Source organism: Ochotona princeps, chromosome 2 (assembly GCF_030435755.1).
Source record: "Ochotona princeps isolate mOchPri1 chromosome 2, mOchPri1.hap1, whole genome shotgun sequence".
Taxonomy (NCBI): domain Eukaryota; kingdom Metazoa; phylum Chordata; class Mammalia; order Lagomorpha; family Ochotonidae; genus Ochotona; species Ochotona princeps.
This window is the reverse complement of record NC_080833.1, coordinates 28,458,809-28,474,233: the sequence shown is the minus strand read 5'-3', so window position 1 is coordinate 28,474,233 and position 15,425 is coordinate 28,458,809. Positions and strand designations below refer to the sequence as shown.

The 15,425-nt window shown below is 50.6% G+C and overlaps 2 protein-coding genes across 4 annotated transcripts in view; both read left to right on the top strand.

Annotated features, from left to right (window-relative positions):
* The window catches only part of INPP5B (inositol polyphosphate-5-phosphatase B), a 68,077-nt gene extending 58,200 nt beyond the window's left edge, over positions 1–9,877 (top strand). The window contains 7 exon segments of the mRNA XM_058679030.1: positions 341–503; positions 1,268–1,503; positions 5,232–5,345; positions 7,272–7,356; positions 7,705–7,832; positions 8,730–8,841; positions 9,090–9,877. Of these exon segments, the coding sequence (XP_058535013.1) occupies positions 341–503; positions 1,268–1,503; positions 5,232–5,345; positions 7,272–7,356; positions 7,705–7,832; positions 8,730–8,841; positions 9,090–9,205 (954 nt within the window). The 3' untranslated portion in view covers positions 9,206–9,877.
* Positions 9,878–10,792: 915 nt separating this feature from the next.
* Positions 10,793–15,425, top strand: part of MTF1 (metal regulatory transcription factor 1) — a 56,912-nt gene continuing 52,279 nt past the window's right edge. For 2 of the 3 annotated variants that reach the window (XM_058679043.1, XM_058679042.1), the window contains exons 1-2: positions 11,177–11,195; positions 13,584–14,042. In XM_058679043.1, coding sequence (XP_058535026.1) covers positions 13,635–14,042 — 408 coding nt within the window. In that variant the 5' untranslated portion in view covers positions 11,177–11,195; positions 13,584–13,634. Of the gene's footprint in view, positions 10,913–11,176; positions 11,196–13,583; positions 14,043–15,425 lie in introns of those variants that run through there. The other variant, XM_058679047.1, reaches the window with a different exon arrangement.

The window sequence follows — 15,425 nt, the reverse complement described above, 5'->3', positions numbered from 1 at the left end:
GGGTTCCAAGGCTTTGGGCCGTCCTCGACTGCTTTCCCAGGCCTCAAGCAGGGAGCTGAATGGGAAGTGGGGCCACCGGGATTAGAACCAGCGCCCATATGGGATATTGGTGTGTTCCAAGTGAGGACTTTAGCTGCTAGGCCAAGGCGCCAGGCCCTAAATGCAGTTTTTTTTGGTGTGGTTAGTGGTAGCTGTGGCCTCCTAGATACTTTTAGAGCAGAAAGATTTGCAAGAGATGGTCCTACATTTGTTTTCCTTGGAGGGATTGCTCGGCAGGGGTGCCTGGACAGGTTGCAGAGCAGACCGCACTGTTTGTGACTGCTCCTGGGCTTGTCCCCAGTTCTGTTTTCAGAATGTGAAGTACATGCAGTTGCAAGTGGAATCCTTTACAATTCACAACGGCCAAGTACCCTGTCAGTTTGAATTTATCAACAAACCTGATGAACAGTCTTACTGTAAGCAGTGGCTAAGTGCCAATCCCAGCCGAGGTTTTCTTCTGCCAGGTAAGGTCTCAGTCCCCAGGCTCATGATTTCTTATTTGGAGAATGCCCTCCCTGTCTCTGCTGTTTTTCTAAAATAAACATTTTTCTCTAAGTGCTTTAATCATTTCTTCAAACATTTTTGAAGGCCCCATTGCTAAACCCATTCATAAATAAAATACTAACAAGGTGCATCCGGTTAGTTTCCGTGTCCTGTAATCCTACAGGAAAACATTAGATTGGGTGCTGCTAAAGGAACTGTTTTGTTAATCTCTTCCCTATCCTCAGCAGACAGTCGTCTCCTGTCATGGAGTAGCTGGGGGTTGCAATGCAGAAATCCCGTCTGGCCGGCAACGTCCCATGCACATCATTGTCCCGCGTCTCCTTTGCACTCTGCATGGTGTTGTGTGGCAGGGGTGTTAGAGAGTTTCACGGACAATACATAGGCTGATAAGTGCGTTGTGTTTCATCTTACCTGGCCCAGGGAGGACTCTGATCCATCCCCTTGCCTTGTATTAACATTTCCAACCTGAGCTCTCTCTGCTACTAATGACTTGATTTTTTTTTTTTTAGCATTTACCTATGCAAGTGTTTTTGTTTTTGTCTTTCCATTTGGGGTGTCAGCTCCTTGGTCTTGAATCTCCTGGGTGCTGGGCACATAGCTGCTTGTTGGTTAGCTACTACTTTGCTTTCCTAGTACTTCTTGCCCTTAGCCTCTTCCCTCCCTTACCCTGGCCTTCCTCCTAGCCTCAATTGCTTGCTTCATTTTTTTTTTTTTTTTCCTGCAGACTCTGCCATTGAGATTGAGCTGGAGCTCTTCGTGAATAAGACCACAGCTACCAAGCTCAACTCCGGGGAAGACAAAATTGAGGATATTTTGGTTTTGCACTTGGAAAGGGGAAAGGATTATTTTTTGTCTGTGTCTGGGAACTACCTGCCCAGCTGTTTCGGGTCTCCCATTCATACATTGTGCTACATGAAGGATCCAATCTTGGACCTACCACTTGAAACTGTTAGGGAGCTGGTAAGTGACATGTCAGGAGGAGACAGCCATTACCATGTGGCAGTTACTCAAGCCTTTCAAGCAAGATGCTTACCCTCTCGGGGAGTTAAGAATTACCAGCCTTTTTGAGTTTGTCTGTATGTCAATTGTATATGGTTAATGCACAAGACTGCCCTGAAATTTTACTATGAACAAGTTGAAAGCCCATTGTAAATGTGAATCTGAAGTCAAGGAAATGGGATAGCATTAGAATTGTGGCTCTGTGAAGGGGCCTTGTTTCAAACCGTAGACAGTTTCCTGAAGGAGAATAGAAATAGTGGAAAGAGAAGGAGGAACCAGAACAGATCTCAGTATCGAAAGAGGTGGGTGGGATGCCGTTGTGTGGAAGCTGAGGGAAGGATGTCAAGTGTGACTATTCCTTTGTGACCTTGCAGAAGCTGTTAGCTCTGCTGGTTGTGCAATTGTTACTCACGTCATGAGAAGCACTGGAGGCCGAGGACAGATCTCAAATGTTGAAGAAATGAGTGGTTGATGACAAAACAATAAGTTACTGTTCTTCCTAACTGTGGGTTTCTTCTGCTGGCCATGCCTAAGCTCACTTGTGCCATTGTAAGCAGCTGGCAGCTGTGGTATGGGCTGAAGGGTCAAGGTGGCCTCCCGCTCATGTCTTGGTGTTGGTCGCTCTCTGGCTCTGTCTCCACAAGGGTTCACATCACATAGTAGGCTAGCTCAGGCTTCTGTAGGCAAGAACATGAGGGCAGGAGGTGTGAGGCCTTTTGTAGCAATGGCTCCAAAGTTCACATGACACTATTTCTGCCAGGCATTGGTCACGATGAGTGGAAAGCCAGCCCAGATAGCAGGGGTGGAGCAGGACTCTGCTTCTTGATGGAAAACACTGCATAATGTTGAAAGCATGTTTTCAGTCTTTGCACATGCTGCATGGCTTAGTCCACTGGGGCTGCAGTACCAGAATGTCATAGGCATCTGGCTCATAAACGGCAGATACCTGTTTCCTGTAGTCCAGAGCCTGGTGAGTCTAGGACAGGGGGGTCTGCCGGTCTGCTCTCTGCTGAGGACTGGCTTCCTGGGTCACAGACAAAAGTCTTCCTACTGTGACGTCATAGGGCAGAAAGAAAGGGCGCTCTGGTGTGGGGGGGGGGGGTCTCAGTTTTTAGGGCACCCTATTTCCAAAGGGCAAAGCCCTTAATGGTGTACCCAGAAGCCCCATCTCCAAATTCCCTAATTGGAGATTAGATTTCAGCACATGGATTTTTGGAATATAAACATTGATTTTGTAGTAGGTGTTGTTGGGCAGCGGGATAAGCTGCTGCTTGCGATGTCTGTAGCCCTATGGAATGCCTGAGATCAGGTCCTCTACTTCAACCCAGCTTCCAGCTAGTGTGCACCTGGGAGGTAGAAGGTGGTGGCTTACATCCTTGGGTCCCTGCCTCCACGTAGGAAATCCATATGGAGTGTCTGGCTGCTGACCGACCTGGCCCAGCCCCAGCTATGGCTGGCTTTTGGGGAATGATCAGCAAGTGGAAGATTCTCTCTCCTACCCTCTGTCTCACTCTTGTTATGCCTTTCAAAATAAGTAAAAATAAACTTAAAAAAAAAGGGATTTATTTATTTTTAGTGGAATTTACAGAATGAAGGAGAGGCAGAGTGAAAGATTTTTCATCCACTGTTTCACTTCCCAAATGGTTGCAATGGCCGCAGCTGAGCCAATCTGAAACCAGGAGTCAGGAACTTCCTGTGGCCTCCCACATGAATGCAGGGTCCCAGGGCCTTGAGTCATCTTCCGCTGTTTTCACAGGCCATACGCAGGGAGCTGGATGGGGAGTGGAGCAGATGGAAACACGAACTAGTGCCCATATGGGATCCTGATGTGTGTAAGGCTGAAGATTAGTTGAGCCATTGCACCAGCCCCCAAAATAAACATAAAAATATGTATATTTAAAATTTTTTTTTTATTTATTGGAAAGGCAGATTTACAGAGAGAAGAAGAGTCAGAGAGAAAGTTCTTCCGTCTGCTGATCCATTGCCCAAGTGGTCGCAGTGGCCGGATCTGAGCTGATTTGAAGCCAGCAGCCAAGAGCTTCTTCCAGGTCTCCCACACGGATGCAGGGTCCCAAGGCTTTGGACCATCCTCTACTGCTGTCCCAAGCCATAACAGGGAGCTGAATGGGAAGTGGAGCGGTTGGGATATGAACCAGCACCCATGTGGTATGCCAGTGGTTGCAAGGCGATGATTTAACCACTAGGCAATTGTGCCAGGCTCCACAAACATGGTTTCTTTTTTTAAATTATTATTATTAAAGATTTATTTTATTTTTTTTTTTTACTGGAAAGTCGGGTATACAGAAAGAAGGAGAGACAGAGAGGAAGATCTTCTGTCTGATGATTCATTACCCAAGCAGCTGCATCAGCTGGAGCTGTGCCGATCCAAAGCCAGGAGCCAGGAGCTTCTTCTGGGTCTCCCACACGTATGTAATGTCCCAAGGCTTTGGGCCATCCTTGACTGCTTTCCCAGGTCACAAGCAGGGAGCTGGATGGGAAGCAGGGCCACCAGGGTTAGAACCGGTGCACAAATGGGATCCTGTTGCATGCAAGGCGAGGACTTCAGCCACTAGGCTACTGTGCCGTACCCGATATTATTCATTAAAAAAAACATCACTTTGTGCTTTACTGTTCTAAACTAAATTTACTGAGATCTAAAAGATAATTTTTTTAAAGATTTATTTATTTTTATTGGAAAGTCAGATATACAGAGAGGAGGAGAGACAGTGAGAAAGATCTTCCATCCGATGATTCACTCCCCAAGTGACCGCAACAGCCAGTGCTGTGCCGATGCGAAGCCAGGATCCAGGAACTTCTTCCAGGTCTCCCACACGGGTGCAGGGTCCCAGAACTTTGGTCCATCCTCGACTGCTTTCCCAGGCCACAAGCAGGGAGCTGGATGGGAAGTGGATCTGCTGGGATTAGAACTGGCGCCCATATCGGATCCCGGTGAGTTTTAAGGCAAGGACTTAAGCTGCTAGGCTATGCTGCTGGGCCCCTAAAAGATAATTTTAACATAAGGGAGTTTTTATGAAGGTGACAGATTGTGATTCCAATGCATTTTTTTTTGTAAACTTTTTTTTTTTTAAGATTTATTTTATTTTTATTACAAAGTTAGATATACTGAGAAGAGGAGAGATAGAGAGGAAGTGGAGCTGCCGGGATTAGAACCAGCGGCCATATGGGATCAAGGCGAGGACCTTAGCCACTAGGCCACGCTGCCCAGCCCCGATTCCAATGCATTTTTAAGTTAGCACTTGCTGACCTATCCTCTCCATGAGACCCAGTCCAGGAGAGTAATTGGTCAGGCTCATACATGCTGAGTGAGCAGTTAACCCAGAGCTGTGAACTCCCGGGTCTGCTCTTCGTCATCAGAGCGCAGTGTCTTCCTGGCTCCAGTAGTGAAAAGCCATGGGCGTAGGTGTTTGGTTTTTTCATAAACAGTGAGTGCGTATTCCTGCTGGTTGATTGAAACTGCTTGGCATAACCTTCTCTCATTTCTCAAAAATCCCTTTTTTTTCTTTCCATTGTGCTATTTGGTTTCATTTTGCCTGTGAAATGTTTAGGTCAGGGTGTTGGACTTCCCTTTTCCTGTGGGTTTGCTGTCCCCATGTCACGCACACAGCTGAGGCCAGCCTGCAGAAGTTCCATAGATGAGCTGTCTTGTCATGCTTTCTCTTTGCTTTCAGACTCTGATGCCAGTACCGACTGAGGATGATGGGAGCCGGCCGGAGAGCCCCATGGAGATCCCCAAGGAGCTCTGGATGATGGTTGATTACCTGTACCGAAATGCTGTGCAGCAGGTAGGCTGAGGCCAGCGGTCTGGGCTGCCTGGGGAAAGCACGTCCGCCTCCAGAACCTTCTACGTGGAAAGTCTTTGCCCCACGGAAAGTATGGAGTAGGGTTCTTCTCCCAGGGAGTGAGTGAGAGGTCGTTGGGTGCCAACTTCCACGGCCCTCTGAGGCGTGAGTTACATGCAGTCCTTGCTTATCTGCCGGGAAGCCTTCCCGGCACAGTGTGTTCCTGGGGCTGGCCTCTGGAGCCCCTAGCTATCTGGAGGCCTCTAGGGATGACATCCTGGCCTCATTTGCAGTTTTTGAGCAGCTTTTGGGAATGGGAGGGGCTCACCTCATAATTAGGAAGAGGCAGAGGGCCATATGGAAGCACTGGACCAGGCATCTGAAGGGCTGGTTTCTGGATTGACCAGGGCAGGCTTCATGCATTAGCTCATCAGTTTCACTCACCTGTGTCTGTAGGTTCCTGGATTACATAAAGTATGTTCCTTGGCAACATACCTTCTTAACATATCCTGTTTCTACTTTTTTTTTTTTCTTCACAGTTATTCAGTGTTACATTATACCAAGCAGTATTCCAAGAGTTTTAGAGCATAACCCATTTAGTTCTCAAAGTAGCTTTCAACAGAGAAAATAGATATCCAGAAAGGTGAATGCTTGGTTAGAGTCCCAAGGCTGATCAATGGGAAGAACGATCTTTAAACTTGGGTATCTAGTTGTGGAAATCACATTGAAGAAATTTTGCGGTTCTTTTCTAAGGAACTGTATGTGAGTTTAACTTTTGAGCCACACATGGAATATTATTGTGTTATTAAGGTATTATATAGTACCTTAGATCTGGCTTTTCTTCTTCTTTTTCTTTCTTTCCTTTTTTTGTTTTAAGACTTATTTATTGGGGCTGGCACGATAGCCTAGTGGCTAAAGTCCTTGCCTTGCATGCACCAGGATCCCATATGGGCACCGGTTCTAATCTTGGCGGCCCCACTTCCCATCCAGCTCCCTGCTTGTGGTCTGGGAGGCCTTGGGACATTACATACGTGTGAGAGACCCGGAAGAAGCTCCTGGCTCCTGGCTTCAGATTGGTGCTGCTCCAGCTGATGTGGCCACTTGGGGAGTGAATTATCAGAGAGAAGATCTTTCTCTCTCTCTCCTTCTTTCTGTATACCTGACTTTTCAATAAAAATAAAAATAAATCTTTTTTAAAAAAGGTTTATTTATTTTACTTGAAAGTCAGAAGTATGGTGAGAAAGAGAGAGGGGACCAGAGAGAATCTTCCACCTGCTGTTTCACTCCCCACATGGCTGCAACAGCTAGAACCAGAATGGTCCAAAGCCAGGAACCAAAAACTGCTTCCCTATATTTCATGTGCATGCAGGGCTATCCTCCAGTGCTTTCCTAGGGCATTAATAGGGAACTGGATCAGAAACAGAGCAGCTGGGATATGAACTGGCACCCATATGTGGAGGAATAACTGCTTGCTCTGCCACCATGCGGGCTCTGATGTTAAAGTATATTAAAATAAATGAATGTAAAGTTCTTGAGGTTACTTGAAAGACTATAACCTTATTTTCCCAATGTACTAAGATGCCTTTTTGGCTTTCTCCTCTTTGTTCTTGGTATGTTTAGCATGTCCCCCTTCCTGCTGGTTATCCCTCCCACAGCACTGCAGGAAACACGGCTGCTTTGGAGGTTTCTCTTACATTGCATCTTCTAACCCAGGGTTTTTGTAAGACTTTCCTGAAGACCTGCTGTAGGAACAGATCTGGGAAGGCTTGCAAGATGAATTAGTCACATGAGCCTACACTGCAATGTCTGCGAGGGTGTTTCAGAGATCTTACTAAAGTATTCCTTTTTGCACTCTGCTGGGGATATTGCTTAGTCAGGAAATGATTTTCTGAGAAAAGAAATGTTTTGTAACTTTTTTTCTTTTTATAGGAAGATCTTTTTCAGCAACCAGGCCTGAGGTCTGAATTTGAACATGTTAGGGACTGTCTAGATACTGGAATGATGGAAAACCTCTGTATCCTTCAGACTTCTGGGGTATGTGAGAGACCAAGAGAGAGAGAGAGATTATATGTGCGGATGACCAGTGAGAAAAGGAAAAAATATTTTAAGACATAAAGTTTGATACTGTGTCCTCAGTTATCCTGCTTTTCTGACTTTTAAGTCAGAACCAATGTAGCAGGTGCTGAGGAGGGCCCAACTCGCCTGGCACACACAGTGACCCTTTTGGAGTGCCCACTTGGCATCCTAGCTCTGAACAGAGGAGAGCCTGACTGGGCAGGCAGCCCTTCCAGCCCTGCCTGCTCCTAGGCCTGTTCCTAATGGGGACAGCACGAGCACCTCTTCCTTAACGAGGGGTCAAAAGCTGCTAGCAATCATTCGGTGGCTGAAGCCTTGCTGCTTTTCCTGGAGAGCCTGCCTGAGCCAGTCATCTGCTACAGCGCCTATCAGCACTGCCTGGAGTCCTGCGGCAGTTACACAGCAAGCAGACAGGTGAGGGCAAGCAGGAAGCCTCCACGCGCAGCTGAGGCCCAAGGCAGCCAGTGGACACCGTCCTTCAGGTGTGACGTCTCAGCAACTCCGCACCGTCGTCTTCCTTCTCAAACCAGTTCTTCCTCCCTGTCCCTTCTGTCCCTGCATCTTCCTTCCAGTGACTCAGCCCCGAAACCTGAGTCATCGCTGACTTGGCCCTCCCTTCCCCTCCCACCCGCGGGTCCCATTCAGCTGTCACTCATGCTGTCTTCCAAGCTCATGACTCTCCTGGTTCCCTGCCCTGGATGAGGCTCTCCCTCTGCTGGCTTGTTTTGCAGAGTGCCATCGGACTGCGTGTTCTAAAAGCACTTGTCGTGTTCCTGTTGGTCAAAAACTGTACTTGATTGTCCATTGCCAATCAGTTACTTTCTTAGGCTCAAATCTAGTGGCTGACAGCGCTCATCAGGCCCTGGCGGAATAACGCAGACAGCCTGCCAAAATACAGGCTTGAGCTTTACCCCAGATCTACAGGACTAGAATCTGTTCAAGGTCCCCGACTGATTGCGATATGCAGTTGTACTCCTATCAAAATTGGCTTCTAAGAATTTTTTTTTTTCTTATATCACTGTTTTCCTTCTCTTGCCTTTTTTCCATATACCTCCTTTGCATTAAGTTCTGGCAAGTCCAATTTTGTCTCCTACCTGACTCAATTAAAATGTCTTCTGTTCCTAAGTTAGAAGTTTGACCTCTGCATTCATGCAGTGTTTGAGCTGTGCGTCTCTCCTGGTTCAAGCAGCAAGTGGGAAATGGTCAATGTTTTCTGTGCACGATATGTCTGTGTTGAGTTCCAGAATATAATGGGAATGTGACAAGTGATTGAGTGAACAGAAAGCTAAATCCCAATTGTTCCCTTTTCAGGTAATTGCTACTCTCCCCACATTCCACAAAAATGTCTTCAACTACTTGATGGCCTTTTTGCAAGAGTTGCTGAAAAATTCAATAAAAAATCACTTGGATGAGAATATCCTAGGTGAGCAGCCACCTGTCTGTGGAAGCGTCTCTGTGAACTGTGAGACACGTTGGGAAGTGCGGCTGCAGAGGGGTTCCCCGCCAGGAAGCTTGAAGCCTCCAGCTACGAGCCAAGCTGATCCTCAGCGTGGCCGCTGGTGGTGTTTAGCAGGAAATGCTGCTCTGGCCACAGTCTCCCTTCCTGACAGCACGAGAATCAGCAGGAGCCTCTTTGCCCAAATAATTTGTTTTCCGTGTTTTCTCTTGCAGCCAGCATATTTGGAAGTTTACTGCTTCGAAACCCAGCTGGTCACCTGAAGCTGGAAATGGCCGAGAAGAAGAAGGCACAGGAATTTATCCACCAGTTCCTCTGCAACCCACTCTGAGCTGCCTCCTTTCCCGCTTTACCTGAGGCAGCCAGTGACCAGCCCCACCTGTTTGAGCTTCAGTGATGTCTGGCAAGAGGAATGGCAGCTGCCTGTGCCCTGAGCCTGGACGTCCTCCTCTGGCTGTGGGTTAGCACACTCCGTGCTGCCATGAGTCATGGAGACAGGGACAAGAGCCACCACAGTAAAACTGACATTTGAGGTTCCACTTCACTTCTGTAACACAAATCTCTGTTCGTTTTTAATTTAAAGCAATTTACTGTGCTCACTCAGCTGTTCTCCAGGGCAGTCAGTGCCTTCCCTATAGCCTGGCCTGAGCACTCCAGTCAAATGCTGGGACAAATTTTGGAGTCCCAAGAGAACACACTGGGCAGCAAGGACACAAGAGGTGCTGCTGAAGCCAGAGGCCTTGGCCACCCGAGAGACTCCCGGGGTTTGGTCTGGGGCACGTGTATACGCACGAGGGAACACCACCCCTCTCCAGCCTGGACATGAGGCTGGCCACTTGGCTGCAGAGGGCAACACCGTGGCTTAAGAGTTCCAGCACTGAACCAGTAGGTGTTCCTGTGAATTGAGTGGGCATTTCGGGACCCATGAAATCCTCCATGCTGTAAATAATGCATCCTCTCACATATGTAATATATTTTAATGATAAATATATTTTTAACAGCAGTTGTGTGTTTTCATCTGTTACAAAGCGCTTAGCAGCTCGTCTTATGAGGCTTAAGCATTGGGGCTGTTGGTCAGAGGCTAGAAAGACATGTGCTTGGCAGCCTACTGGGAAAGGGCCACTGTTTCAGTTCTCCAAGCAAGAGATGGGATGGTGCCGCCATAGCCTGAACCCCTTGGTGTCTGGGCTGGGGTCACAGATGGCATTCTGAATATTCCAGAGGTGGCTTACGACTGAGGCAGGCAGTAACTGCTGGGATAATCTAACAGCGACATTTTCTAGGATTTCAGAAAAGACGGGAGTAGAAGGAAAGGCAAAATCGCTGCGTGGGCTCTGGAATGCCTTGCTTTTCCTGGCCCTGTAAAATGTGATTTAGGTAGGGGACGGTAGGATGACAGGGTGGACGCCGGAGGAAAGGAAGCGGCCAGTAGGTGGCGCCGGGCAGCCCGGGCGCGAGCCCCCGGGACGCCGGGAAGGAAGCTGAGGCAGCTGAGGCAGGAGTCCTAGGAGGTGATGGGCCGGGCAGTGTGGGGAGGCGCGGAGAGGCCACCGCGTCCTGCTGGCCGGCTCGGGATACGCCCGGCCCCTCCTTGCCCGTGTCAACTCCGGGAGGAAGTTGGGGCTGTCTAGGCTCCTCGGCTGTCTCCCTCACGGGGCCGAGCCGGCAGCCCCCGGGGACCTGCCCGTCACGGCTGTGGCGCCGGGCCGAGGACGGCCAGCCCAGGCTGAGCCCAGGCCATTCTGGACCAGCACTCGGGGGCAGTGGCTGCCTTTTCTCTCGCGTCTCGGGGAACACCCAGGACGCTTCCCGGCGCCGGACCTACTCGCGGCTCGGGCGACGTCCTGCCCCTACCGCCCGCCAATTGGAGACTCGGGCTCGGCCCCTCGACCGCACGAGCCAATCAGAGTGGCGGAGCCGCTGTCCCCGCCTTCCTCCGGAAAGCGGAAGCGGAAGTGACGTGCAGGGACGGTGGGGGTAATCATGGTGCCGCTGGGGAGGGGAGAAGCTGCTGCCGCCGTTGCCGGGAGCCGCGGAGGTAAAAGGCGAAACTAGCCTCGGCCTGGGCTGGGGACTTGCGGGGGGGCCCTTGGGGCTTGGGCTTCCTCCTGAAGCGTTTCCCGTTAGACCCCCTCCGTCTGGCACCACAGGGACCCCACCCCTCCGTGGTTTCCATGGGAATGGGTATCCAGTCCCCCTCCCCTGTTTCCATGGAGATCCGGACCCTGCCCCTCTGGGCTCGGCGTGGAGCGCCTCGAAGGCTGTCCCGGGCGGGTTGCGGGGCTGTGACCCAGGCACGCGGCTGCGGGGCTGTGACCCAGGTGGGCTGCTGAGGGGCTGAGGAGCTGTGACCCAGGCGGGCGGGCTGCTGAGGGGCTGAGGGGCTGTGACTCGGGCGGGCGGGTTGTTGAGGGGCTGTGACCTGGGCGGGCTGCTGAGGGGCTGAGGGGCTGTGACCGGGGCGGGCGGGCTGCTGAGGGGCTGCGTGGCTGTGTTCCCGGCGAGCAGGCTGCGGAGGGGCTGAGGGGCTGTGACCCGGGGTGCTGTGGGGCCATGTCCCAGGTGGGCGGGCTGCGTGGTTGTGTCCCAGGTGGGCGGACTGCTGAGGGGCTGTGACCCGGGCAGGCGGGCTGCTGAGGGGCTGTGACCCGGGCGGGCGGGCTGCTGAGGGGTGGTGACCCGGGCAGGCGGGCTGCTGAGGGGCTGTGACCCGGGCAGGCGGGCTGCTGAGGGGCTGTGACCCGGGCGGGCGGGCTGCTGAGGGGCTGTGTCCTGGGGTGCTGAGGGGCTGTGACCCGGGCAGGCGGGCTGCTGAGGGGCTGTGTCCTGGGGTGCTGAGGGGCTGTGACCCAGACGGGCAGGCTGCAGGCTGCTGGGTGCGCTCCCCGCACTCACTCCACCGTGGCCAGCTTCCAGCCTCCAGCCTCCTGGGCTTGTTTGTCCTGGATAGCTGCCGCCCAGGTTGCAGGAGCTGCCCGCGGACCCTCGGGGCACTTCTCTGTCCCCCTCAGCAAGGTGGCCAAGTGTGCACCCACAAGGTTGCGTCAGCCCGAGCCAAGGGGTCGAGCCGGTTCCTTCCAGTGACGCTGACCCCTGGGCCTGCCTGCGGCTCACTAACTCTGCGCCCAAAAGGAAAAAAAAGTACAAAGCCAAAGGCAAAACTGAAAGAGCTGTACTGATAGGTTTTAAATTGTCTGCCCCGCCTGCTAGACCCACATTTGTAGAACATGTGTGTTGGCAGGTGAAAGGATCACTATTCCAGACTGTTGGAAAAGATTCAGATGGAGTATGTGCCTCCCAAAGAGTGTGCCTTCCCCCGAGAGAGTGTGTCTCTGCATGTCTTCCATTTAGCTGACATTTCCTCAACTCCTGATGTCAACGTATGCCAGGGGCTGTAGAAACAATATCAAGGAAAACAGCTTGCTGCACAAGCATAGTTTCTGCTTCACGCCAGCCAAATCCTTTAAGGATGTAAATAGATGGAAATGTCCCTCCTCTGCCCAGGCAGAAACATCTGTCCTAGGAAGGAGAGAAGGAATTCACACTGGTTTCTCTACTGTGTGTCAATTTCTGTTTTGCGTACTTTCTCTGTTCTACCTCTCACCACAACCTGGAGAGAACAGGAACTGCGGGTCTCACCTTAGGCGGAAGAGTGAGGCACTGAGAAACTGCTCCAGCAGTGGTTGTCCATCCCGGGCAGGGTGTGGTGGGTCCCACATTGTGAGGTTCTGAGGATGTCCATGAGGGTACATTTCTTTCCAGGGTGTATCTAGGTAGCCTAGCCACTGTTCTGTTTCTTGATCCCCTTTGGGTATTTTTTTTTAAACATTTATTCATTTTATTACAGCCAGATATACAGAGAGGAGGAGAGACAGAGAGGAAGATCTTCCATCCGATGATTCACTCCCCAAGTGAGCCGCAACGGGCCGATACGCGCCGATCCGAAGCCGGGAACCAGGAACCTCTTCCGGGTCTCCCACGCGGGTGCAGTGTCCCAATGCATTGGGCCGTCACAGGCCACAAACAGGGAGCTGGATGGGAAGTAGAGCTGCCGGGATTAGAACCGGCGCCCATATGGGATCCCGGGGCTTTCAAGGCGAGGACTTTAGCCACTAGGCCACGCTGCTGGGCCCACCCTTTGGGTATTTTTACCAATGTTCACCGTGGGTTGAAAGTAAGAGATACTTAGAAGGTTGTATGATTTGCTGCTTATTAATTCTATTAAAATGATTTATTTTCATTTTATTTGAAAGGCAAAAAGAGACAGAGTGGGGAGGGAGAGAGAATCTTCATTTGCTGGTTCATTCCTCAGATGCCTAGGATGGCTGTGGGTGGGTGAAGCTGAAGCCAGGAGCCCAGATCTTGGTCTGGGCCTTTCACAGGAGTGGCATGGGCTCGGCTGCCTTCTGCCTCCCAGGGTGGGCATTGGCAGGACTGGCAAACAGATGAGCCAGAACTCAGGCCTGGGCAGTCCTGTATGAGATGCAGATATTGTAACCACTGTGCCAAATACCTGCCCCTGCTAACATCAGGTTGGTTTGTTTTTTTAAGCCATTGTTTTTCCTTAAAAATAATGACTGATTTCAGAGCTAAAATCAAAGATAGGGTGATGCCAGAGGAAGATGAGTTTTATCTTGCTTTGGCTGCGAGGTTGCCGCGGAGGCCATAGGGCTTGTTGTGTGGCTGACTGCAGCTGTTTTCTCCTGCAGAGAGGCCGTTCCCTTCCCATCTCTCAGAGTCGAGCTGAGCACGACCGAACCATGGGGGAGCACAGCCCCGACACCAACATTGTCTTCTTCGAGGCCGAGGACGATGAGCTGAGCCCCGAAGACAAGATGCTCAGGTTCGTGGACAAAAACGGACTGGTGCCTTCTTCCTCGGGAACCGTGTACGATAGGACCACTGTTCTCATTGAGCAGGACCCCGGCACTTTGGAGGAGGATGATGATGATGGCCAGTGTGGGGAACACTTGCCTTTTCTGGTGGGGGGTGAAGAGGGCTTCCACCTCATCGATCAGGAGGCGATGGCGCAGGGCTACGTACAGCACATCATCTCACCGGACCAGATCCACCTGACCATCAACCCCGGGTCCACGCCCATGCCCAGAAACATCGAGGGCGCCACTCTCACGCTCCAATCGGAATGTCCAGAAACAAAACGGAAAGAAGTGAGTAAAACTGAGGGCGAGGGCTGGGTTTTGCTTTTCAACTTTGGAGTGAGAGCTCACCAAGCCCTTGCTGGTCATTCTGGCTGGGAGGCCCTGCGATGGGGCCGTCCAGTGACTCTAGCTGTCAACAACATGCTTGCATCATCTTTTATTGTGACTGTGCTTGGGAACTTTTGGGTTATTTGTATGGTGCCATTCAGATTTGGGAGTTGTAATTTGTACTCTCCCAAACTTTGGTTCCCAGATCATAAAATGGATATCACGTGGAAGCCAGTAATTCTGATGCTCAGCTGAATAGACATGGCTTATTGGAAAGTGACATTGGCTGTGACTGACCGTTGGGCTATGTCTAGGTGGCTTGCTCCGGAGATGAGCGTGTCTGTTGGAATATGCTTAATTAGCTTGGTGAAAATGGTTGAAGATCAGCTTTCTATTGTAGGAAATGCAGGCAAGAGGAAGTAAAGGAGAAGAGGTTATCAGAAACTTGTTTTTGTGTTTCGTATTTAATTGACATGGGTAAGATGTCTGTCAGAATGTTTTGAAAACCTGAAGCATTTTACTAGGCATGCCGGGTGGTGGTGCTTAGCAGGATGGAAGTTGTAAAGGCAGCAAAATGGCAAATGGCATATCCAGGAACTATTACAGGTCTATTGTAACTGTCTGGGAGTTATTTTTTTCTCACTCTTACATGGTCAATTAGAAGAAAGTAACTCACCGAAAGTTACAACCTCAGCAGCTAGGTATGACCACGCGGAGAGAGGGTAAATTATATAGCGAAATATTTTTCATTCACGTCTTGAGACTGCACCTGGCTGATGCATGTGGCTTCTTGGTGGTCCGTGGCTTTTCCTTGGCTGGCCTGGCGTCTCAGGCCTGGAGGGAGCCTTGGCGAGACCGTCTTGCCTTACCCCTGCAGGACACTCACTGCAGCATCTCTGACATCGGTTCATTTGGTCTGAGAGTGAATGCGCTCCAGCGCGTTGAGAGCACGGTCTGATTGAACGCTTGCAGCACAGCCCAGTGCTTTTTTGGCCAGCTCTGATTGCTAGAAAGCTTGGGGGTGTGTGGAACCCAGATCTGCTCTCTTCAGGGTCCCCTTTTCTTCCCTCAGTGACTTGCCTCCGGTGGGGCAGCGCATCAGCTAGCAGAGATCCTGGGTTTCTCTTCATCTCCTGTACAGGCTGAACACTTCAACCAACTAAATGTTTTCTCCATGGACATTTTCTCTCACTGCACCATCAGCCTGGCCACTTTTTTTATTTTCTCAAAGGCAGAGAAACATGAGAGAGATCTCATTCCAGTTCACTCTCCAAATAGCTACTGCAGCTGGAGTTGGGCCAGGGCGAAGCTGGGAGCCAGGCACTCCTGGTCCCATGTGTCTGT